Here is a 26,528-nt window from a genome sequence, read left to right as displayed (position 1 = left end):
AATCTATTATCTGATCTACAGCTCTACATATAACGGGTTATCCTAACTTACTAAAACAATAGACTTGAATAGACACTCGAGAGAGCAAAGTCCTGCAACTTTTCTGCGTCAAAGTCATTGTTGTGTAGGTAAGAGAAGAAATTAGACGTTTAACATCTGACAAGCCGAGAATGCATATTAAACACGAGATTCAAAAAGAGTTATTTAAATTATTCAAGTATTTAACACATCAGATAGTCAGACACACCTATGGTAGGTACATGGAGTACCTACATTATTATTGGAGTTAAATGTTTTTTTTTTTTTTTTTTTACGTAATAAAAACAGGACTATTAAAGGTTACCTGTTTTACACCTTTCCAATGTACCGGACTTATTATTACTGTTTTATTTAACGACTTTTTTTTTATTAATTCATGTTCATTTTTTCACCGAATTTTAAGACACGTGCGGTTTTTTATTTAACTTTGGTATCTTAGCTGTTTGTTTGATGACAGATAGTTTTCATTGAAATCTCGTTAACTAATTTTTTATCTTTTTTTCATCCCGACTTTTTTTTGTCAATCCAATGAATCCAGATATTTTTTGTTGGTCAATCGGCCATGATTATCAATTTAAATTTTTTGTTGTTGATCAAATAACTACTATTAAACCGGACACAACTGTACAGGGACAACGTGCTAAGAATTCATTCTTGATAAGTTGGATAACTTTGACTATGGACATTCACAAAAATGACTATACACAGGTTGTTGAGTGGGGTGAGGTACAAAGTGTGTTACTATCGTTAGAAGGGTGACGGCTGGGGGAGGACGTGTGAAGTGTAACATTGTGAAGGTAAGTTAAGGCACACAAAACAGGGTGACACAATCTATTATCTGATCTACAGCTCTACATATAACGGGTTATCCTAACTTACTAAAACAATAGACTTGAATAGACACTCGAGAGAGTAGAGTCCTGCAACTCTTCTGCGTCATTGTTGTGTAGGTAAGAGAAGAAATTAGACGTTTAACATCTGATAATCCGAGAATGCATATGTAAAAAAAATGTAAAATGCAGTTTCTTTGTGTTATTATGTCACAACTTTGGTGCTAAAAAAAAAATGTTGCACGTTGCATAGTCAAAATATTCGACGGCATTCATACAAAGGAGTTGAACATTTCAACCGAATTTTGACCAAACTTTAAAGGCCGCTGAAACCCTTCAAGATATTGAATATTGTAAATGCATTTTCTTTGTGTTAACGTGTGAAGTGTAACATTGTGAAGGTAAGTTAAGGCACACAAAACAGGGTGAACACTGGACATTGTTGCAACTTTTTAGCTCACACTTTGGCTTATTTACAGTGAAAATCAACCTCGAAAATCTTGAAGGCCCCGTAAAGTGAGTCGTGTTCTACCTTTATTACGGATCTCACACTTGTCGCCAGAGAGAAATTTCAGTCAAGTTTTTCTTTCTCGTGCCCACCACGCTCAGACTGTCTGACAGACTATCTGATAGACCGTGGTCTGTCAGATATAGTCGAAACGTGTGTGGCGGACATTATCCAAAAGTTTTTTTTTTTTTTCAAAATAAGATTCACAACCGGTGCACCGGCTAGAGTCCACCGGTTGATGAACACTGGTGGATAAAAAAAACTCAATTTTTATCATTTCAAAAAATTTGGATTTTTTACTAGCCCAACCTTAATGTTATAGCTTTAATTTTTTATAAAACTTGTTGAAAACTTGAAAATAAACAAAAAAGTGCGTCACCACAAAAAAAAAGTTATATCCAGAGACAGAAGGATTCATTACCGCTATTCAAGACAGTGTTATTGCCACGAAAAACCATCAGAAATATATTTTTAAATCAATATCAGATGACAAATGTCGGCTATGTAAAGAAAAAGGCGAAACCATAGAACATGTAATGGAGCAGTTGCAAATGGGTAAAAATTATTAATAAATGGTCGATTCCTATGTAAAAAGTTGTGAAAAATCCAAATCTGAGGTCAAAACTCCGAAATAATAACTGTAAAAGGTCGAAAATTCAATTTTCATTTTCCGTCAGAGTCCTGAACTCTGACGTCAGACTTCAGGTGATGCGCAGAAACGTATGCGCACAAACCTGAATTGCGCAGAAATACATGCGCACAAACAGATTAATGTCTTGTCTGCGAGAGAGCTTTGCTCGAGACATTTGATGTGACGTCATCGCCTACGAGAGCGTATGCCGTGACGTCAAAGTTCACGATTTACCGGTATTTTCTAAATCGATTTATCTCGGGATCTAGAAGTCGTAGAAGAAAAAGAAAAATTCCGTTGGTCCTCATTTTCCTGCTCTATGACTTCGAAACATCACCCAAGTAAGCGCAACTGTTCTATTATGTGTATAGAAATTTGAGACATGTACTCGTAAGTAGGTACCTATGTCTGTTCTGTGTTAAATGTAGGAAATAATCTTCTGGTAAAACCATGGGTGAAGATTTGAAGAGCAATTAGCCACATGATTAATCTGTCTGTATCCACTAACTTTCGCATGCATAGATTTTACAAATCATTCCTTCCTTTCATATTTCGCCACTAATTGACGGCAAATGTCTACTAATACCAATTCTACATCATATAAACTCCGTGTTAACCATGTAATTTTGTCTTATCAAGATTGCATAATGACTATAATGAGGTAATTACTTTGATTCAGACTGTAATTCAGTATTTGACATAAGCCCTCTTCAATTTCCAAGAGCGTTGGTTATTTTTTTACAAATCATTTGGTTATTTTATATATATATATATAAAAAAATATATAGATTTTTTTTTCAAATAGGTTTGATAGAGGGAACTGCTAAGGTCTTATCGTCCCGAAAGCGAAGAGAAAAAGAAGACAGGATAGGAGAAAGCCAGCTGTTCCGAGAACGAACCTTATCTGTTTAAGATGAAGTTCGCCCCAGGTGCGATTCAAACTGCGACCTAGCGCTTATAGACGCTCTACTCTCCAAGCTAACCAGGTTGGAAATATTAAGGTTTTAATTTTAACGCTTTAAAGTTGTATAATTTGCTCTTTAAAGTCTCTAATTATGTTCATATGTGACATTTCCTTTCAATGAAGACATGTATTGGGTTAGCTTTGTCATGTCTATCAGTCTTGAAATTCTTGGAGCTCTGCCAATGTTTATGAAATATCCGAGACATTCTCTGCCACCTAACTGAGCTACTCTTATTTTGATAGTTAATTTTCTCAGAGAAGGATGTTTTGTATTGTCTCGACTTGAGTGGAATTCTCAGGCCCGCCATACACGTTACGGTTGTTGGAAAGGTTTTCTTTGTGTAGACTTTTGTGGTAGGCCCTTAGACGGCAGCGTGTGACGTACCTGTTAACTTCATTAAACTTTGAATCAAAGGCTTAAATTAGGAGAAGGTTCAAAGGAAACTTTGAAAGGAAAGTCGGAAGGTTTGTATCAGTCAAGTTTTGTAGTCTTCTTACTACGAAACTCGTGAGCTTTTTAAGATCATCGGTTAGTTTGACCTGTTAAGCTGTGTCCATGCATAGTAGACGCCTGTCCATTGACGAGGTGAATCTATGTTGTCGAGACAGTGTGGACATTGTGGACGGTTCAGTCGACTATGTCAATGTGTGGACAATGCTTTAGACTTTAGATACTATACATATTTTTTCGACCACAGGGTTTACAAAAACTTTACTGAACACCCTGTATGTCACGCACTTCATTTCTTATGTATGAGGCACACATTTCCTTACATTATGCGTAGCCCCCCTCCTGTCTCTAACTATGACGTATGAAGGACATCAGGAACACAACATTGGGTCAGTAGTATTTTTCTTTTCCTTTGAATTCGGAATGGAATAACATTGATAACGTTGGGTTTCCTATCTGTGCAGTCGTATCTAAAGCAAGGAAACTCTACAAGTTTACACTATGGTCGATGGCTGTCGATCGAAAAGTAGAAATCGGCTGAACACAGTACGAACTATGTACTTTCCGGTGGTCTGAATGTACGTGGCGGAAAAAGCGCGAGACCTGGGTCTGTCAGACGCAGACGAACTTGAGTGGAATTCTCAGGTCCGCCATACACGTTACGGTTGTTGGCGAAGTTTTCTTTGTGTAGACTTTTGTGGTAGGCCCTTAGACGGCAGCGTGTGACGTACCTGTTAACATCATTAAACTATGAATCAAAGGCTTAAATTAGGAGAAGGTTCAAAGGAAACTTCATTGAAAGGAAAGTCGGAAGGTTTGTATCAGTCAAGTTTTGTAGTCTTCTTACTCCGAAACTCGTGAGCTTTTTAAGATCATCGGTTAGTTTGACCTGTTAAGCTGTGTCCATACTGTCCATACATAGTAGACGCCTGTCCATTGACGAGGTGAATCCCATGTTGTCGAGACAGTGTGGACATTGTGGACGGTTCATTCAACTATGTCAATGTGTGGACACTGCTTTAGACTTAAGATACTACATATTTTTTCGACCAGGGTTTAAAAACTTTACTGAACACCCTGTATGTCACGCACTTCATTTCTTATGTATGAGCCACACATTTCCTTACATTATGCGTAGCCCCCCCTCCTGTCTCTAACTATGACGTATGAAGGACATCAGGAACACAACATGGGGTCAGTAGTATTTTTCTTTTCCTTTGAATTCGGAATGGAATAACATTGATAACGTTGGGTTCCTATCTGTGCAGTCGTAAGCAAGGAAACTCTACAAGTTTACACTATGGTCGATGGCTGTCGATCGAAAAGTAGAAATCGCCTGAACACAGTACACACTATGTACTTTCCGGCGGTCTGAATGTATGTGGCGGAAAACGCACGAGACCTGGGTCTGTCAGACGGGTCTGAGCGTGAGTAGCCGGCATAGTGAAACTGAATCTGCGGACGTCCGGACGGATAATGTATTGGTGTACCAGCTCGGGATTAAGATGAAACGAGGATATCCCTATTCTTAATTTAATACCCAGGTCAACCTCGGATTGAACACAATCCTGAGACAATCCACGGTGGTAAAACTCGACCTTAATGAATAGGTTGGTGGTAATTTGATGGCCTGTATATGAACTTATGGACGGATAACTACATTTCGTCAATAAAGGTCTTTGACCTTTGTCTATCCATAGCCTCTTGTGACCTTCGTTCATTTCTTCGGCCAAAGGCAGAAACCTCGGATTGAACACAATCCTGAGACAATCCACGGTGGTAAAACTCGACCTTAATGAATAGGTTGGTGGTAATTTGATGGCCTGTATGAACTTATGGACGGATAACTACATTTCGTCATTAAAGGTCTTTGACCTTTGTCTATCCATAGCCTCTTGTGACCTTCCTTCATTTCTTCGTCCAAAGGCTTGAACACTTTCCCTTCTACATTTCCTGAGACGTTACGGTACCCCGAGGCACTTTAGAGCCCATTTATCAGGAAACTCATTTTCCTTTTCGTCCATTGTGTGTGTGGGTATGTTGATGTTTATGGGCAGGTATGTTTTGATGTTGTTAAGCTATGATAAATGACTCCCTCGTGATGATGCCTCTTTGTTAATTCCATTCCTAACTTTGGCCCTTTTTTTACCCTCTTTTGACTTTTTAGATAAGTTTATGCCTTGATAGCTTACAAGCGTGTTTGAGAGCACACATGATTTGGTACCTTTAGCTTTGTTACCTACAGGGGTTGATGACAACACAAGCTGTTCTCAGTGGGTACTTAACGAAGAATAAAGAAAATAGATAAAAAGGCTGGTAGGTCAACCTCGGATTGAACACAATCCTGAGACAATCCACGGTGGTAAAACTCGACCTTAATGAATAGGTTGGTGGTAATTTGATGGCTTGTATGAACTTATGGACGGATAACTACATTTCGTCAATAAAGGTCTTTGACCCTTGTCTATCCATAGCCTCTTGTGACCTTCGTTCATTTCTTCGTCCAAAGGCTGAACACTTTCCCTTCTACATTTCCTGAGACGTTACGGTACCCCGAGGCACTTTAGAGCCCATTTATCAGGAAACTCATTTTCCTTTTCGTCCATTGTGTGTGTGGGTATGTTGATGTGTATCGGTAGGTATGTTTTGATGTTGTTAAGCTATGATAAATGACTCCCTCGTGATGATGCCTCTTTGTTGATTCCATTCCTAACTTTGGCCCTTTTTTACCCTCTTTCCCCCTATTTCCCTTCTACATTTCCTGAGACGTTACGGTACCCTGAGGCACTTTAGAGCCCGTTTATCAGGAAACTCATTTTCCTTTTCGTCCATTGTGTGTGTGGGTATGTTGATGTGTATGGGTAGGTATGTTTTGATGTTGTTTAGGTATGATAAATGACTCCCTCGTGATGATGCCTCTTTGTTAATTCCATTCCTAACTTTAGCCCTTTTTTTTACCCTCTTTTGACTTTTTAGATAAGTTTATGCCTTGATAGCTTACAAGCGTGTTTGAGAGCACACATGTTTTGGTACCTTTAGCTTTGTTACCTATACGGGTTGATGACAACACAAGCTGTTCTCAGTGGGTACTTAACGAAGAATAAAGAAAATAGATAAAAAGGCTGGGGTTACACTAGATCAGATTTTTTGAGACGCGAGGTTTCGGTCGAGTGATGTCGCTTCAGTTGCCGTCACATTGTATAACTACAATGCTGATCCAATGTAACCATAGCCTGATCTGATAAAATAAATTCTAGTTTAAAGGTATATAATTATAAAAGACTTACTTTTCTTCCTTCTTCTCATCCGCTGACTTCTCGGTCGTATTGGGATCCTTCTCCTTCTTGTTCTTCTTCTCCTTTTTCTCCTTCTTTTTCTTCTCCACCTTCCCGTCGTCTATCGTAACGGTCGTGGAGCCTGGAGGCGGGGGCAGGTCATCGACAGGGGCGGTCGCCTGGGATTGTTCCTCAGGGGGGGTCGGTGTGCCCGGGGACTTGTCGAATTCGGCCATGGGGGCCATGTCAGGTGGTGGCATGGGCGAAACAGAGTTGGGTCGGCCGTCCATCAGAGTCTTGAACGTTCCTGGGATTGTTCCTCAGGGGGGGTCGGTGTGCCCGGGGACTTGTCGAATTCGGCCATGGGGGCCATGTCAGGTGGTGGCATGGGCGAGACAGAGTTGGGTCGGCCGTCCATCAGAGTCTTGAACGTGACTAGAGCGACGTTACTGGGGCCGGTGTGGTTACTAGCCGTCGTTAGAGAGACGAGGGCCAATGAGCCGGTGGGGGGCCAAATTCCTTCAAAACCTAGACGGAGTAGGTTTTGGAGGAACTCGAGATCGGGTGACGAGGGCCAATGAGCCGGTGGGGGGCCAAATTCCTTCAAAACCTAGACGGAGTAGGTTTTGGAGGAACTCGAGATCGGGTGGGGGGGGGAAGAGATAGGTTCGAGCGGGAGTGAGTTTATTTGTTAGAAATTAGGTACGAATATAAAACACTGGAATAAAACAAGGTATTATTATCGAAATCAAACGGCAAATATTTGACTAGTTTTAGCTTTTAAAGTCTTGCAAGTTTTGTAAAACTAGTCAAATCAAAGGACAAACACTCGACTAGCGAAAAGCTCAATACTTAACTAGTCTCGGGATGTTTAATTAGTAAAATTACCTAGTTGGAACAATAGGTCAAGTGTTTGTCCTTTGATTTTATGTTTTAACATCTTAACGATATTTGTGTTATGCTCAAGATATGTTTTAACTCTTAACAGCTTAATGATATTTGTATTCTGATGTACTATCCTAATTTTGCTGTTGGACACTACACTTTGTATTGGTATTAAACATTATTATGCCACACATTTGGGTATCAACAGTCATACTTTGCTCTGTTTAATTATATTTTTTAAAGAGGTTTTATAGAGGGAACTGTAACTGCTAAGGTCTTATCGAAGAGAGAAGGCAGACAGGATAGGAGAAAGCCAGCCGTTCCGAGAACGAACCTTATCCGGTCAGGATAAAATTCGCCCCGGGCGGGAATCGAACCCGCGACCTAGCGCTTACAAGGCACACATTTATTTAAACAGAGCAAAATATGACGGTGTATCCCGCCTATAGAAAGTTATGGTGATTTTGGTTTATGAAAAACTAGGAGTTTAACACAAAGTAGACAACTCTAACTCCGAAACTCCAGAACTTCACTGAAACTATACACAAACCGCTGCTATGTAAAATTCAGGATCGGGGTTTTAGGTCCACGGGTGAAGAATAAGTCGAATCATTGGTCTGAAACAGAAGAATCAAGACACAAATTAGATTTAGCGCAAGAAATGCTTAAAATTAGCACAAAAAATTAACTGTATAATTTTAAAAGAGGAATCAATTTGATAGAAACTACGTGATTTCTCTAATGACATAATCGGAGATTTCCCTGATGGGAGATTTCTTAATAATCCAAAAAGGAGTCTTGGAAGAGAAAATTACTATATTTTGGAGAGTTAAACGAATTCAACACACATAAAGAAAATTTAAGCAATTCATTTTATTGATGAAAATCTTGCTGTTAATAAATCGCCAATCTCGGGCTTAAATGGTTTTCCTCAACCCTTGTTTCACAATCCTGCTTAACCTTTTTGTGGGGTTTATTTTTATGATCTTACAAAAGCTTCCATACATCACCTCTTACATTGAAAATTACTTTCAAGATTGCTTCCCACACAACACACTTGGGAGGAAAAAATTGCGAAATTTTTCCAACTTCCCCGTCATCATAACCACAGACGTTTGTTCATAACAATGGCTCTAGGTAGCTTACGTTTGCGTCTAAAGTGTAATATCGTAAATTGAAGAGGAGAAAAAACACGAATTCCTCAACACATCAGAATTTCGTTGTTTTGTGTTGTTTTAGCTAAAAATAAAATAAACAAAAAGCAGCTGAAATATTTCAAGCATTTTATTTTATGAGATAAACATATGAGGAACGTGCTGTACGTACGTAAATATAGGTACCTTGTTTTGTGTTGTTTTAGCTAAAAATAAAATAAACAAAAAGCAGCTGAAATATTTCAAGCATTTTATTTTATGAGATAAACATATGAAGAACGTGCTGTACGTACGTAAATATAGGTACCCTCATACATTTATTATGTACCTGCTATACCTATACATAGACTTTTGCTGGAAATAGATTCAAGCTCATGCTATCCTGAGATGATTTTGCTCAAATTACAAGGGGGACTTACTCGTACATAGGCTGAACTTACTGATCAGGTCGCGGTGCAATGATATATAGGAATTATAGGGCTTCAAAAACCAACGGTTCTGCCTACCTCTCTCGACTTGGGTATAAAGTAAAGGCACTTTTCAACAGACGAATTACAGGAGAAATCGACGAGTTAAAACCTAAAACTCACTTCGTTCACTCATTTACTACCTTGCTTAGTAAAAGCATTGTGGGTATAATTATTGCTAATATATTACGTAAATAATGAAGATTATGAGGTATCTTTACTTTTAACCGGTAAACCTCACTGTTTAGTATTATTTTGCTCAAATTACAAGGGGGACTTACATAGGCTGAACTACCTCTCTCGACTTGGGTATAAAGTAAAGGCACTTTTCAACAGACGAATTACAGGAAAAATCGACGAGTCAAAACCTAAAACTCACTTCGTTCACTCATTTACTACCTTGCTTAGTATAAAAGCATTGTGGGTATAATTATTGTTAATATATTACGTAAATAATGAAGATTATAAGGTATCTTTACTTTTTACCGGTAAACCTCACTATTTATGGTACTAGTGGAATAGATACCTAAACCGTTCACTCATTTACTACCTTGCTTAGTAAAAGCATTGTGGGTATAATTATTGCTAATATATTACGTAAATAATGAAGATTATGAGGTAGGTATCTTTACTTTTTACCAGTAAACCTCACTATTTAGTATTTATGGCACTAATAGAAAAGATACCTAAACTATGAGGCATATTCACTATTTACCGGTATATCTGCCTAGACTAGACCAGAACTTTTGCCTGTGTACCTCTGGATTTACGAGTGGCACTATAGTAGAAAAGATTATATAAAATTAAAACCATGTACCTAATGATGCTCATATTTACAGTAATGAGGAGTTGGTTTATTGGTTTCACCCGATAAAGTAGTCGTAAAACCATTTTTTGAAAGTTACACTCTTTATCGTAGAAACACTATAAACCTTATTATTAGCTAATAATGAGGTTAAACCCAGGGTACATTGACAACTGGAGATCCAGGGCCTTGACCAGATTTTTGGCGAGTGGGGCCAAGAATCCAAACAGTAGCTTATTGAGGAGCTGGGTGCTCTAAATCAGTGGGTTCCGCGAGCTGACGGCAAGGGTTCCGCGAGATATTTTGGAAAAATCATACACTAGATAAAATTGCAGTTTCAAAACGACCATCTTAGACTAGGTATTTCATCTTATACAGCTTTTTTTAGAGGTTTGATAGAGGGAACTCACAGCTTTTTTTAGAGGTTTGATAGAGGGAACTGTAACAAAGAAAACTTGTTGTATTTTTATAATAAGGGGGGTGGGAGTGGGGAGTGCAATCTTGAAAGTTCAGGGTTCCGCAAAGATGTTCACCTTTTGAAAAGGGTTCCGCGGGCCAAACTAATTAAGAAACACTGCTCTAAATTATAAGTCAATAGTTTTAGTATATTACTACATTTAGGAGCAAATAAAAGCTCGAGGGGGTGGGGCCGGGCCTCATGGACCTCCTCTAAATACGGCCATGTCTCCTGACTTGGTGAACTCTTAAGCTGTGTCCACACATTGTCGACGCCCTTCGATCGACACACGATAGTCGACTGAAAAAAAAGTTGTCTTCCCCCCCGACCCCAATGTGGACCGCATTTTACCCCTCTGGACAGTCCTGCCTTTATCACTCTCAGTGTAAAGTTTGTATTAAGTAACTAACTATCAAAAGTTGTTGGACCTACGCCAATGCTCGCTAAGATACGGAGATGATCTCTTTATCTCTGTAGGTACTGTTCGGTGTTGGCAGCCTATGGTCTTTAATATCTTCATTATTCAACTTTGCCTCTTTTTTTCTTTTTAGCTGAGTTTTTTTTTATGTATTCATCATTATTATGAATTATTTGAGGTGAAGCTGAACACTTTAAATGTTTGCATATTTCAATAATATTTTTACACCGGGAATGCCGCCATTGGTCGCTACTCCATTGTCCTCACGAGTGTACCCTGCACTCCAAGCACAGAGCCGAAAAAACTTCGACCCGGCGGGAATCGAAGAAGTTCGACAATGTACGAAATCTGTATTAGGGTTTACTGGTGAATTCACGGATTTTCAACAAAGTGTAGGTTAGGAATTAGGAAATATACTATTTGTGACTGGAATGTAAGTTTTAATTAGAAGATCCGTCCCTGATATTTTACGTCTATATGGTACTAATCTAGATGTATTGGTAGGTACCGATACTAGTGTCTAGTCTAGTGTTATTGTAAAAGTTAGGGTAAAAGAACACTCAAATAAGCATCATTCAATAGGATAAGGAAAGTCGTGTGATGGTCACACCAGATTTTTTCACATCGATCGACGACCGTCGGCTATGCATGGACACAGTTTTAGGCCGAACTTTTAGCAAAGAGATGAATATTTCATCCGTTCGTGATTTCAGAAAGTTGTCTCCCCCTTTTTACTTTTTCATTATCTTTCGGCATACTTTTCAAATAATGATAGAGGTATCTTAGGCCAAATGTTACAATGGGGGTTTCCTTTGACCTCGTAATATTATCTTGAGTGAATTATGTATAACTTTACAAGACTTAACCTACTGGTTTGGAAATGCTGGTATTTAGGTCACTCGAACCTTGTCCCCAAAGTAAAAACGCTCATCATGAAAAACTCATTGATGAAATTTTAGCTTCAAGTCTTGAGGGAAAAAAGAAAGTAAAAAGCGAAAAAAACTTGGAAAAACTGTCCAATATTAAAAGTACAGGTTTTTAGTTCCCCAATTCATCCTCAAATTTGTTGAGGTTTCGCGAGAACTGTTCTCTTGATTTCTAGACACCCTTTGAGTTAACTTCCACCTAAATCCCCTTCAGAACAGATCATATCCCCAAATCATGTCCCAAAGTGAGAAGCCATTCTTACATCATTAAAATCTTTCACATATTTCTCCATTTACATCAGGAGAAAGTTGAAATTCTACATATTTCTCCATAAAATGAGAAGGTGAAAAGGAAGGATGTTGTTTCTCTCCATAAAAGGAGAACAAAAGGTGAAAGGAAAGAGGATGTAAAGAGAATCAATAAGAAAGAACATGGGAAAACAAACTCACCTCAACATTACTCGTATGTTCTAACTACATGAAAACAGAGAGATGAAAATCTTCTTATCTCCTATGTATACTCGTATGCGACAGTGGCTCTCAACCCTTTTTTGAGCTCAGAGCACCCTTTTTGGCGTCTGTCCAGGTGTAGGGGTCAGTTTTGATGATTATTATTTAATTTTTTTTGAGAGGCTTGATAGAGGGAACTGTAACTGCTAAGGTCTTATTGTCCCGAAAGCAAAGAAGGAAGGCAGGATAGGAGAAAGCCAGCCGTTCCGAGTACGAACCTTATTTGTTCAGTATAGAACCCTTCCGGGCGGGAATCGAATCCGCGGCCTAGCGCTTACAAGGCAGACGCGCTACCTTCCAAGCTAACTAGGCTGGTGGTAGCTTACTTACTGCTGGGGTAAAAATACACTAGTCCCATTCAAGCTGTATCACCAAGGAAATGTAGGAGGAAGGAGGATAACATGGCGTACCCAGAAATATGGTACCCTGGGTTGAGAATCGTTGTGAATAAGTAGGGGGGAGGCGGCTAATATGGGGCAGGTACTCGGGGAGATAACGACTAAAAGGAAAAAAAAAAAACAATCTTCCCTCTTCCCTTCCCATCCCTTCCCTTACATCGCGAATAAATAAAACACGCAGGTGAAACATAATGAGGGAGAGGGAGGGAATATGTGAAACTGGGTAAGTATGCAAAGGGGAGAAATGATGGGGAAGATTTTAAAGAAGAGGGAGAGAAAGGGATATTTTAATAGAATCGAGGGAAAGACGCGATCTCAGAGAGAAGGAAGAGAGAGAGTCGCGGGATTTTAATTTCAGAGGAGAAGGAAAAAGGGATATTTTTATGGTACGTATGGGAGAAAATCGTGGGAGAAAGAGAATATTCATAAAGGTAGAAGGAAAGGAAAAAAGGAAGCGTATAGGTTGAAAAGAGGGAGGGACATGGGAGGTAAGGGAGAAATTAAAGGTAGAAAGAAGGGAGAGAAACGGGTGAGATAAAATATCCCATGTTTTTGGGGGTTTCGGTACAGACAGAGTGGAGATTAAAGAGGGACTGAGGGAAGCAGGAGAGGGATATTTTGTAGAAAAGGGAGAGAGGGAGGGAGGGAATGAAAACCTCCCATGTCGTGGGGAGGAATTGAGACTGGGTGTGGCTGCATCAAGGAAGCTGGGAGCTGGGTCAATGCTTTTCATCTCACGTGCTCTCTCTCTCTCTCTCTTGTTTTCCCTCTCTCTCTCTTGTTTTCTCTTTCTCCCTCCTGCTCATTGTATTCCCCTGTCTGGCTGTCCTTGTCTCTACAGTCTATGTGTGTCTCTCTCTCTTACCCTCTAGGTTTCTGCCTATCTCCCTCCCTCGTCCTTCTTTTTTACTGTATGACAGAGAGTTTGTGTCTGTCATGTAGTTTTGTTAAGTACTTTTTTTATGGTTATTATTTATTATTTTTTTCTTCTTCTTCCAAGTGCTCTGTGGCTTAAAATCTCGATCATTCTGGCCCCTTCAGATTCGGATGGGTGACCATCGGCCTCCACTGAGGCCGGACGAGGTTAACGTGAGTAGGCGGGTAGCTTATCGCCGAATGGAGGCTACAACTCCCAAAAGTTCGTAGTAAAAGCTTAACCCGCTAAGCCTCGGACTTTTTATGTGCGGAGTTAAGCTGCGCCCAAAAGTTACTAAAAACCTTAGCATCTATACCTATACAATAGTAATAGTAGCTAGCTCTAATAAGCTTCGTGTCACAAATTGCAAGAGCTTTTTTTTGGATAAAATCCGCTCCGGGCGGGAATCGAACCCGCGGCCTAGCGCTTACAAGGCAGACGCACTACCAACTAAGCTAACTAGGCTGGCCTATGTAGGTTTTGTCTGGGACTTGTCTTTGCTTCTGAGAGGAGAACTGACCCCTTTATGAAGCGAGTGTAAAAGATTTCCATTACCCTTGTTGCCCTCAGGTTTGTATGTAATCGGACTTTCTATTGGTCCATTTTCGGTTGTTTTGTCATTCATCTGCCTTTTCGTAGACGTTTCAACAAGTTATCAAAATGAGAGATGAGACTTGTTAGTTGTGATGAATCATGACGAACATCAATATTGTCCTCACAAGACTAAATCCAACACGAATTCCAAGCCCAGAGACGAGAAAATTCGACCTTTCGTAGACGTTTCAACAAGTTATCAAAATGAGAGATGAGACTTTTCAGTTGTGATGAATCATGATGATGACGAACATCAATATTGTCCCCACAAGACTAAATCCAACTCGAATTCCAAGCACAGAGACGAGAAAATTCGACCTCGCCGCCAGGATTTGAACCCGAGACCTCCAGTGTCCAAAACTAGTGTGATATCCACCCGGGCATGGAGGTTGCATAAAGTAATCTGTAGTGTTTGCTGTATTATTTACATCGGTATGGTAACTGTTACTATGGTATAACTAAATGATATACTAAGCCAAATGATAATGATAGAGAAGCAACTAACATCCCATGTCCTGTATTCCTAATATGATGCCTATTGCCTATGCAAATTAGGTCACTGGAGTACCTAGACTTATTGAATAAACGAAGTAAGTTCTAAATTCTATCCAACGAAGATTTTGCATATGTTGGTCTGATTTTTCACCACAACTCTGGAACGATTTGTCTGTCGTCTGGCTAGGGGACGTTAAACAGAGTAGAGTAGTGTCTAGCTGTGGAATTATAAACAGGGAGGACAAAAGTTAACCCTAACCAGGATCCAGCCTAGCTTACTGGCAGTTCTTCAAAGGGTACTCTCAACTTTTAAAGGATAAGCATAAGGCCTTACGATGCGATGTTTGACTGTGGTTCAGGACGAGCCAATTAGACATAGAGACCATCACCCCGGTGTATGGCAGATAAAAAAAAAACTAACTAGTTAGTTAGAAATGTTTTAACTAAATAACTGAGGCACCGAGGGCTTGGTTAACGCTTTCCTAGTTCATCCAGTTATAATAAGTTAGTAGTTAGAAATGTGGTTACTTGTACGTATAGGTAGGTACATCTAAAGATTCTAAAGCCATTAGGTTGAGAGCTCAAAGTTAAGTTACTAGAGCTCGGTTTGTGGTTTTCAGAGTACTTTCGAGCTTGCACAGTTCCTTGTGAGGTATTAATAGCGATTTTAATATGTATCTATTTTAATATATCTCTGTATAGCTATTTTAATATGTAGGTACCCATTGTGTATATGTTACCGGCATTCTTTATAATCCAACATTTCATAAAATCCCTACGTATTTCACGAAATGCACGGCCAATATTGACCAGGCATATTACTATCGATTTCACTATACGATTTGCCTAAAAACGCTAGGCATTTCATGGAAAGACTGGGTATTGCATAGAATGCCGGTATTACAAAGATTGCCGGTAACATTTACACATGTTCAACGTGGTGAGCGCTATCCATGTGATTAATCAACATGTTGCAGAGAATTAATTAACATGTGGATTGTGACATAATATGTACATCCGGATGCCATCCTTGCCTTGCTGGGTTTGTTAAGAATAGTGTACGTTTGACGATTACCATACCTATTATAGGCAGGTACTATATTTGTAAACTTTACCTATGAAATTTGTAAGGCCTTGTTTAGACTGCGGGAGTAAAGGGACTTTTCAGTCTCATTCTGGCAGGATAAACAAGGTATTTTCTAGTCTATATTTACTACCTTGGACCTAGGTATAAGTGGCATGTGAGAGGTTGCCTTTTAACTGCTAAGATCATCCTTCAAGCAGCTCCTTAGTTGTACTTGCAAGGCTGAGTGCAGCCTGAAATAGTCACCAGCAAGTGTTGGTCCGATACCACGTTGCTTATTGTAAACCATCATACATAATGAGTGTAGTGGCGACGGGTAATAAATGGAACCAGGGGGGTAGATTCGTAGCGTAACCCATCCTCTAGGGCGGTTTGCTCCTACACCTAAGCCTCGAAGCGGGCTTTTTGCGCATCTTTTTGCGCATGAATTACTGGCGACGGGTAATAGAAGAAGACGCCTTCCTCGCTTTTTCACTGGAAATTTCAACCAGGGGCGTATTCCACGGACTATCTCTCACTCTCAAGTTCGCATTCCACACTCCTCGAAAAACGAACCAAGGACCACGTTCCTAAGGTACATTCATGCATACGGTGTTACAATCGTATTTAACTAGCTAGGAATTTGAATAAAATTAATGATTTTGTAACAAAATATCCTGTCAGTAGTCAGCTTTACTCGACACAGCTGATAATTTTAACAATGTTTTATGAATAAACAGAAACAGCAACAATTCTATCTCAGTCCCAATCTATTTCACTTGAACGATTCCGAAATCACGAAAATCCGTCGAGAGGTCGAAGACAAAAAGAGTCACATTTTTTCCTTAGTTTACGCAAAGAAGAAATTTAGTGAAAGTAATCGCCTGAAAGTTGGCAGCCGAATCTTCGTGGTTATGTAAACTCAGGACAAGATAGGCGGTAGAGGGTTAGCAAGTAAAATACTATGTACAACACATACATAATGAAATTTGATAGAAAGGAACCGTCCAATCAAATGTCAGGTTATTTTCTAAATTTAGTCACACCTCATTTAAGTCAGCACTTCTTATGAGCTTAGCCACCATAAAGCCTTTCAAAAGTGGTAACATTCCCATATCATTTACAAATTTGATAGAGAGACTTCTTCTAGCGATGTTTGTAGTCTTTCAGAATCGGTAACTTTCTCAAATACTTTGGATTGAGATAAAGGAACAAAGTTAGGTAGGTAGGTAGGTAGGTAGGGCGTCTTGTTCTGTCGAGTAGGACTTGTTGGTGAATTTCATTTTGATTTTTTTCTCTTTGTCTGGATGTCTCTGAGCAGTTTGTTTATTTCTCTCAGAATTGTCTCTGTTCTTATCTCGTTCATTTCGATCTCTATCTCGATTGTATCTCTCTTTGTCATCTCTATTATATCGGTCTCTACTATGTCCAGATGGTCACCCATTCGGGTACTAACCACGCGCAATGTTGCTTATCTTAGATAATTAAATGGGTGAAAAAAGTAGATCTTCTAAATCAGAATTGGAATTGTTGCATTGTTGCTTACTAGTCCTCTATCTTGATTGCTTACCTCCATTGAATATGTGGCTTTTAGCATCACAGTTGAGAGCACCTATAAGACGAAGTTCACTTCTCAGATTCTCAATCATATGTAGACCTTGTGAGTCCGCCTGAAAACGAGAAATCCATTCGGTTAAAAATCAAATCGTGAATTCTATCATCTGTGGCAAATAAAGTTAGCTCTCATGGTGTAGTGGTCACTGCACTCGCCTTGCACGCGGGGTTCGATTACCGACGGGGTCAAAAAAACCTGAAAACGAGAAATCCATTCGGTTAAAAATCAAATCGTGAATTCTATCATCTGTGGCAAATAAAGTTAGCTCTCATGGTGTAGTGGACACTGCACTCGCCTTGCACGCGGGGTTCGATTACCGACGGGGTCAAAAAATTTGGCCGTGATTGGCTGTTGCGGGGTCCACTCAGCCTCGCGAGGAAAATAAGTAGCTATGTATAATATAAATGCGCATTTTCCAGGTTTTCTTTAAATTTTCACGATTTTCCATGACTTTTTGGCCGATTTTCAGATTCCATGAGTTTTTCAGGTCGCGTATAAACCCTATTATTATTATTCCTAGAGTGAAATATTAACAGAAACACGCCCCTGAACTTTGTCGAACGGCTTTTGAAATCCCCTCTTACCTCATAGCTGGTATGTAGAGACATGATCTGAGACAGAGGCACAGGTCTACTGTTGGTGAGTGCCTGGGAGAGGTTGTACAGTTGTCGATTGAGTGAGTTAGGGGTCTCCATATCTAGAGAGGAAGATTTAGGGGGCGTGGCTTCGGCATAGTGGTGGGAGGAGCCAACAGGGGGCGGGGAAGACGTGTGGAAGTTGGCGGCGTCCATTTTCAACAGCTTGGAGGAGCTGGAAAATGAAGAGAGGGGAAGAAGTTGAAGGGCGGGGTGAAGTGAGGGAAAAATAGGTTGATGAAGAGAACATAACCTCTTTATTATTGTTATTTTTAAAAGGCTTTATGGCAGGAGCCTTAGATGATGAGTTTTTTCGCCAAACCAAGCATAAGATCCACTAAAGGTCCGTTCCCACTTCTCGTGAGTTTCATTCGATTTTTCCGAATGTCCTGTAGGTAATGTAATTTAATGAGTGTTCCAACTACACATGAAACGATTTTTTTTTCCGAACGACACAAAATGTCCTTCTAGGCAATGTAATCTAATTGAGTGTTTCCACTTACGCACGACAAGATTTTTTCCCGAAAGACAAATGGGAACGGGTCTTTAGTAAAATAAACTCCTAGTTTAAGTATTCTTATATCATTCTTTCTGATTCTGTTCTATTTTACTTTTTCTTCACATCCTTCCTTTTTAGGCCGTCCTTCCTTTATTATTACGATATAAGGGACGGGCTATTTTATTCGCTTCGGTGTCGTCTGTCTGTGTGTCTGTCCCCATAGAAGGATTTATCCAAACCTGGTCGACCTATATATCAAATTACAGGTCTTTTTACCAGGAACACGAAAAGGGTGGTGCAAATTTTGTCCAGAAAAGCAAAAAAATCTCGCTTTGAGTTTATAGGTCGTCGCGACAAATTTCGAGATCAGAGCTCATTTGTGTGAGAAAATGTGAAAAAAAAAATCCCCCAAAACCAGTTTTTGCTTTTGTGGTTTTCTGGACAAAATTTGACACCACCATTCTCAAAACACCACCATTTCCGTGTTCCTGGTAAAAAGACCTTTAATTTGATATATAGGTCGACTAGGTTTGGATAAGTCCTTCTATGGGGACAGAGTGACAGACAGACAGACGACACCGAAGCGAATACATTAGTCCGTCCCTTATACCTTTTTATTACTATTGTAATAATATAGGAAGGACGGACTAATGAACAAGTAGCAGAATTCTCCTCGTCTAAAACTTCAGCGTAATAGTGTCGACTGAGGAGGAAATAGCTCTACCTTAAGAAAAAAAAAAGGTCATGGGACCCAACTGGCGTTCGTCCAATCAGTTTCAGGTTCGTAGGAACACCTATTTCGATAAAAATCACAGCCTACTTATTCCCGGACTTGATTAAATGACGATGCACTAATATAATCACTAACATTAAAACCTTTTCGCTGACGCCAAAAATAAACCCACTAGTACAACCGTAGATATAAAAGAAACAATAAACAACTACAAGTGATACAAGCAAGGGTCATGGGACCCAACTGGCGTTCGTCCAATCAGTTTCAGGTTCGTAGGAACACCTATTTCGATAAAAATCACAGCCTACTTATTCCCAGACTTGATTAAATGACGATGCACTAATATAATCACTAACATTAAAACCTTTTCGCTGACGCCAAAAATAAACCCACTAGTACAACCGTAGATATAAAAGAAACAATAAACAACTACAAGTGATACAAGCAAGTTTATTATTTCATGTCTATATAAAAATGTACAAATATATGAGGTTTTAGAACATAGAGGTGCGTGACAGGAATGGTAAACCAAGGTCTTGGTTTCAATACCCGGAACGGAGAATGAAGAACTCAGCTCAAACGTACAGAGTTGGGATGCGTTTTTATACAAAAAAGATATGAGATTATATGTTACAAGCAAGTTTATTATTTCATGTCTATATAAAAATGTACAAATATATGAGGTTTTAGAACATAGAGGTGCGTGACAGGAATGGTAAGACCAAGGTCTTGGGTTCAATACCCGGAACGGAGAATGAAGAACTCAGCTCAAACGTACAGAGTTGTGATGCGTTTTTATACAAAAAAGATATGAGATTATAATATGGGATATATGAATAAATAAATGCAAATGTTCATGGCAGTTGCTTCAATTCAAAGCAATCCAACACGCAACTCTTTGCTTTCAATTACAGTGATAATTTGACATCCACCTTCCAAAGTGGAAGTCGAATAAAGAAACATCTATTTCATCCAACCAAAAGAACTAGTGCGGAAGTAGTTGGGCTTTACTTCAAAGTCAATTCCTCTCTTGAAATTTGTCGCGACGACCTATGAACTCAAAGCGAGAAAGTTTTAGATGACACTTCAGTCGATAATTTAAGACCGGTTTTAGCGCCACCTGTTTTAAGCTACGCCGAGAAAGGCCGGGTTTCTCAGGAGCCACCTTTTCTACAACAGGTGTCGTGTTGTCTTCTGTCGATGTTTTCTGTGATATCAGCTGTGCTTCTGTTTCCTTCATTTCCATTGCCATCTCATCAGTTACAAGTTTCTCAGCGTTAAGTAGAATGCTTTCCATACTAGGTTCAGGTACCTCAGTACTTGCAACAGGTGTCTCAGGTACCACACTTGGCACGGGAACAGACTTCGTGATACCTTCAAGTGCGACAACTTCTTTGTTAGCATCTCTTGTGACAACCTTGGTAATATTTTCATCTGTAACATTGGTAGTATCTTCACTAGTGGTGAGCTTAACTTCTGCATCCTCACTCGCATCATTATCAACACCATCATGTTCTGGAGTAGCAATATCCATGTCATCAGCCACATTGTCTCCACTGTTTACAATCTCGTTATTCTCTCCAGAACTCTTAGCAGCCTCCACAATGTCCTGTTGTTTCTCACTGGATTTACTTTCATCTGGTACAGGCAAAGGTTAAAAAAAAAAAAAGATGAGTGTTCCACCGCCGTTTTTATTTCGTAGCAATGAAACAACTGCTACATTAGACGCTTGTGGTCTGTGTCGCCTCTCATCAGATGGGCGAGAAGAGACACAATACTTCCCATTTAGGTGCTGGGTCAACACAAGAACACCAGAAAGTATCATTCCATTCATTTATCATTCATTTTTTCATTTTTATCATTCCATTAAGGTATCTCTATCCATTATAAGGTATATCTCTAGAATACGAGTAGGTACCTATACATAGCGTGTAAGTTACCGGTAAAAGTAACCAGACCACTTGTTGCTAATAGTTGTATTACAATAACACTTGACTGGAATCGCGTGCTTGTCTACTACATAAATGTTATATCATTACGTTGTTCGGGTGTACTTTGAAATCTTCAACGATCTCAGTACATTATTATGTATTTTCTTCTGTAAATCTGTATCAGAAAGGGTGCTCTTGGTACATCCCAGCCGAAATCTGCAGTACAATGTATAGTACAGATTTACAGATGATCTGATGAGTTCATCTCAGACGATAAAACTCATCTTGAGTGGTCGGCTTTAAGGCTCAGACCGACTGACAGACCACGGTCCCACTGTCTGACAGACCACGGTCCCACAGGGTCTGTCAGACAGTCAGAACGTGTGTGGCGGGTATAACAAACGTACCTGATTATGAAGGTTACCTGAAGACATAATATCGTTACATGTCTGTCTAAAAAAAGAATTCATGAAACTGATCGTTTTACTGAAGAGAAAAGAGAAGGTTCGAACTGGTTGCAGACTTGGAACAAGTGGAAGGTTTCATAGATTGGAGCAACTTTTAAGGAAACCGCACCATGAACTGATAGCCTGAGGTAAATCTTATGTCGATATACATATTATGATGCACTTGTAACTTGTTAATGTAATTGAGGACAATTTTATGACTGAAGTTCTCATTCTTGTTTCTTGTTGATTTATACAATCGGAGCACACTTCAAGGCCACGGTCTGAGTGTCTGAGTATTGACAGTAAACCAGTCAAATAGCAGTAAGAGATCAAATTATTTTTACGAAGAGAGTGAGTGCCTCCTTTACTGTTAAATCCATTATTATTAATCTTTTTACACTAGTAATGCCGCCACTGGTAGCTACTCGATTAAAGAGCTACTGAATTGCCTTCACGAGGCTGAGTTTATTCCGAACTCCAAGCACATAGACCGAAAAGAGCCTTTCTTCGAGTAGGGTCTACAGATCACTGAACCATCATCACTTTGTCAAGGGATATGTAAGATATATACCCTTTCAACTGCTTATACATATTGACAATATTCTTATTCAGCTGGTCATGTTAATCATGTACTTTTTTTTAAAGCTAAAGAAGGGGGACTCCGGAAATAGCTCTTGCCTACATATTATGTACGTACCTAAGGTTGTTGGTATTGGTAAAAGTACAAATGTAAGTGTGTTAGCTATACCTATCTAAACAGTGTCATATAGGTATACCTACGCTATAAATACACAGATATTAGAGATATAAGATCGTCTACCTCATGTAAATTTAAAACATGAGCTTCACAAATATATAAATAGTAATGCCAGGGTACATTCACTTCGTATTAAATATTCGACTCATGTAGGAATAAACTGACAGGATGGGGTTTATGATAAAGTCACCCAGTCACATATCCGAAATAGATAGTAGGGAAGTCACCCAGCAATCCCGACATCATGTTTATAACTAGTAGTTGGGTTACAGGTTGCTTTGCTTTGAAACCGAGCTCCTATGGAACAAGTTTGGATTCATGGTTTTCGAGATCTATTGTTTGGGCCAAAACCTCAACAGAGTCCAGAGGTCATGGAGCTCTAATTGTGAGGGGTTAGTTAGAATAGATGGTTGGCATTGTGTTCTGACTCCGTGATCCAGACATTGTGCTTCATCAATCCTTTTGCTTTTTTTTTCTGTTCCAAAGGGTCGGCGTTTGTCGTCATCCTCGGTCTTTGTGTGGCCCCCTGCCCCCAACCAGACTCATCTTTGTGAGACTAACGTTTGGTCCTGGCACAAGTGCCCTTTCTGCACTAAGCACTACCTTAACACTAGTTTAAAGGAAAATAACTCCTTTGAGTCAAATTTCTCTTTCAACTTAGATCCTTTTGAAGGCTTTACTTTCAATTTTCCGTTTTTAGGTACTTCCTGAGAATTCCTGAAGATAAACTTCAAATGAAAGAAAATACCAATATCAGCAACAGGATTACAAAGGTGATCACATTATAATGCAACAATCCGGGAGGTTAAGCTCTATTGACAATGCCTCTAAGAGAAGTTAGGGTATAAGAACAAGAACACTCAAAATAAGCATCATTCAATAGGATAAGGAAAGTCGTGTGATGTTCACACCAGATTTTTGTAGGCAGGTACTTTCTTTCCTCCCCCTCCCTCTCCTCTTACTATCTTCTCCCTTCCCCTTGTACCTATACCTCTTCTACAAGTCCCGGAATTTTGTAGTTTTACTCTTTTCCCCGCCTTTTCTCCCCTACCCTCTGTCCTCCTCTTCTAATTCCATTTCCATGTCCTCTTTCTCTCTCCCTCCCTTCTAATGTAAACTGTAAGTCCCGGAACTTTGTACGTAGCTACCTTGTTCCTCCTCCTTCGTCTCTTTCCCTTCCCCTCCCCCCATCTTCTTCCCTCTCCCCTTCTTTCTCCTCCTTTCCCGTAACTTCCTGACCGTAACGTAAAATAGTTTTCCCATCGGGATTAGAAAATACCTCAGGTGAAAAATTTCCCTGCCAAAATGAGCAGTGTTGCTATTTTTCTCTCATTTTCCCTCGCCCTTGATCCCTCCCTTCTCTATCTCTTTCACCGACCAGCTATTCCCCTCCCTATTCCCGGTCCTGTCCTTCCCTCTATACCAGAACTGTCCAAAGCAGTCCAGAACTTTCCAAAGCAGTCCAGAGCTGTCTAAAGCAAGTGGTTCTCGGCAAAAAGGTACACAGATACCTACTGACAGTAAGACCCTTCACACATTAGAAGCGCGTAACTTTTAGTAGCGCGTAGCCACCTGCAATAGGTTTGGTTTTTCAGACGACATCTTTTTGCGCGTAAAAATAAACTGTATTTTGAAAACTTTATTCTTGTGCTACTATAGCTCATTTGCGGGCCACAGAAGACCCCCCGACCCCAATGTGGACCGCATTTTACCCCTCTGGACAGTCCTGCCTTTATCACTCTCAGTGTAAAGTTTGTATTAAGTAACTATCAAAAGTTGTTGGACCTACGCCAATGCTCGCTAAGATACGGAGATGATTTCTTTATCTGTGTACTGTTCAGTGTTGGCAGCCTATGGTCTTTAATATCTTCATTATTCAACTTTGCCTCTACTTTTCTTTTTAGCTGAATTATTTTTATGTATTCATCATTATTATGAATTATTTGAGGTGAAGCTGAACACTTTAAATGTTTGTAAATATCACAGCATTACCAAGTGTCTTCTTTGCAATCAATTTCCATATTTCAATAATATTTTTACACCGGGAATACGCGGAAATATGCCCTGTATCTTTAATATCTCATTTTTTGTGATACTATAGAACATTTGCGGGCCACATAAAAAGACCCCCCGACCCCAATGTGGACCGCATTTTACCCCTCTGGACAGTCCTGCCTTTATCACTCTCAGTGTAAAGTTTGTATTAAGTAACTAACTATCAAAAGTTGTTGGACCTACGCCAATGCTCGCTAAGATACGGAGATGATCTCTTTATCTCTGTAGGTACTGTTCGGTGTTGGCAGCCTATGGTCTTTAATATCTTCATTATTCAACTTTGCCTCTTTTTTTCTTTTTAGCTGAGTTTTTTTTTATGTATTCATCATTATTATGAATTATTTGAGGTGAAGCTGAACACTTTAAATGTTTGCATATTTCAATAATATTTTTACACCGGGAATGCCGCCATTGGTCGCTACTCCATTGTCCTCACGAGTGTACCCTGCACTCCAAGCACAGAGCCGAAAAAACTTCGACCCGGCGGGAATCGAAGAAGTTCGACAATGTACGAAATCTGTATTAGGGTTTACTGGTGAATTCACGGATTTTCAACAAAGTGTAGGTTAGGAATTAGGAAATATACTATTTGTGACTGGAATGTAAGTTTTAATTAGAAGATCCGTCCCTGATATTTTACGTCTATATGGTACTAATCTAGATGTATTGGTAGGTACCGATACTAGTGTCTAGTCTAGTGTTTAGATATGTGAGTGATGATTAACGTGTGAACCATAGACAACATGTGATTAGTATCGTGCTACATGTGACTTATTCAGCTCTAGATAATATTGTGATACCATGTGATTATTGTTTAGTTACACCATGTGATTATTCTGTTACATGTGTTAATTGTAGTGAGGCAGTCTAGTTGATTTCTCTACATTTCACAAGAAAATTTACTTACAGACTTACTCACTCAAATTCAATGAAAACTCAAAAATTGTGTTTCGATCCTACTAAGTTTAGTACTGAATTTCGTTTTAATCTCACCAAGAACTGAATTTTTAGTCTTGCTGTTTCTTCAACTATGACAGCTGTTGTTGATTTATCCGCATTAGGTGTCTGAGTAAACGTTAATACACCTATTAGAATTCTGCCGTAGTGTACGTCACGCCGTACCTATGGCCATTTGGTCAAAAAGTCTTACAAATACGGCAGAAGCACGCTTAACATTTCTGATTATAAATGTCATTTTCTGATTCCAGATCTGCAATTCGTGCCCGCTGTTACAGTGATTGGTTCTCCTGTAAAACATTAAGCACTTCAAATACCAGATCCATGTTACCAAAGTACTCCAGTAAACCCTCAGTTTCAGAGACCAGTATAGTTCAACATGGATATAAAAGATGAGAAGCTACATAAGTGGTCAAGGGAGCTCATCTGGTAAGCGAGAAGACACGCAGTCGAATCCCAAACAAAACATGAAAATTTCGTCCTCTGTCCCCACAATGTACAAAACCATTAGGTATAACTCCTTATGACAGAACTCCACTTAATATACTGAAATTTTGCTCAGGTAAAGGCCAACTTTTCAAATCCGGGACCAGCCCTCTAATTTTAGTTCCCTAACCAGGTAATCGTAGATTCCTAACTTAGTTGCATAATTGTAACATTCAAAATACCTCCCAGTTTCACATTTTTGGGCCATCCAGTAGATAGTTTATCTATGTAGAATCTAAATGGATCTGATGGATGAGTTACCCTATAGGTCTATACCAAAGTCCGTACCCTCTGCATTTCATTATAATATATAATTTTCTTCCTTTTCCTAGTATTATGTATGTCCCTATATCTACCTATGTGTATATTCTGGTAGAGCTACCTATGTACCGACGATACCTAAGGTCCGCTATAGAATATAGTTATTAGGTTCCTATGTACCTGTCTCGGTAGTAATCAGTGGACCAAAGCGAAGTTAGGATCAAAATGTCACCGGTTGTAAACCATCATACATAATGAGTGTAGTGGCGACGCGTAATAAATGGAACCAGGGGGGTAGATTCGTATGCTTAACTTAACTCACCCTCTAGGGCGGTTTGCCCCTACATCTAAGCCTCGAAGCGGG

At 39.5% G+C, this 26,528-nt stretch overlaps 1 protein-coding gene and 1 long non-coding RNA gene across 2 annotated transcripts; one reads left to right on the top strand and one right to left on the bottom strand.

The window, feature by feature from the left end:
- The first annotated feature begins 430 nt into the window (after positions 1-430).
- Positions 431-1,426, top strand: LOC113466292. The gene is made up of 2 exons (XR_003390732.1): positions 431-836; positions 1,271-1,426. It is a non-coding gene; the product is annotated as an uncharacterized LOC113466292 (long non-coding RNA).
- Positions 1,427-6,614: 5,188 nt separating this feature from the next.
- On the bottom strand, positions 6,615-7,259 carry LOC113466291 (nucleolar protein 58-like). Its single transcript, XM_026821568.1, has 2 exons — positions 7,028-7,259; positions 6,615-6,899 (listed from the first exon to the last, which is right to left on the bottom strand). Exons 1-2 carry the CDS (start codon positions 7,114-7,116, stop codon positions 6,707-6,709), a joined length of 282 nt encoding a protein of 93 aa, XP_026677369.1. The 5' UTR covers positions 7,117-7,259; the 3' UTR covers positions 6,615-6,706.
- Between the last annotated feature and the right edge of the window lie 19,269 nt (positions 7,260-26,528).

Source organism: Diaphorina citri, unplaced genomic scaffold (genome assembly GCF_000475195.1).
Source record: "Diaphorina citri unplaced genomic scaffold, Diaci psyllid genome assembly version 1.1 scaffold241, whole genome shotgun sequence".
In the NCBI taxonomy this organism is placed as follows: Eukaryota; Metazoa; Arthropoda; class Insecta; order Hemiptera; family Psyllidae; genus Diaphorina; species Diaphorina citri.
The sequence above is the reverse complement of the archived record's forward strand: the minus strand, read 5'-3'. Positions and strand labels throughout refer to the sequence as shown.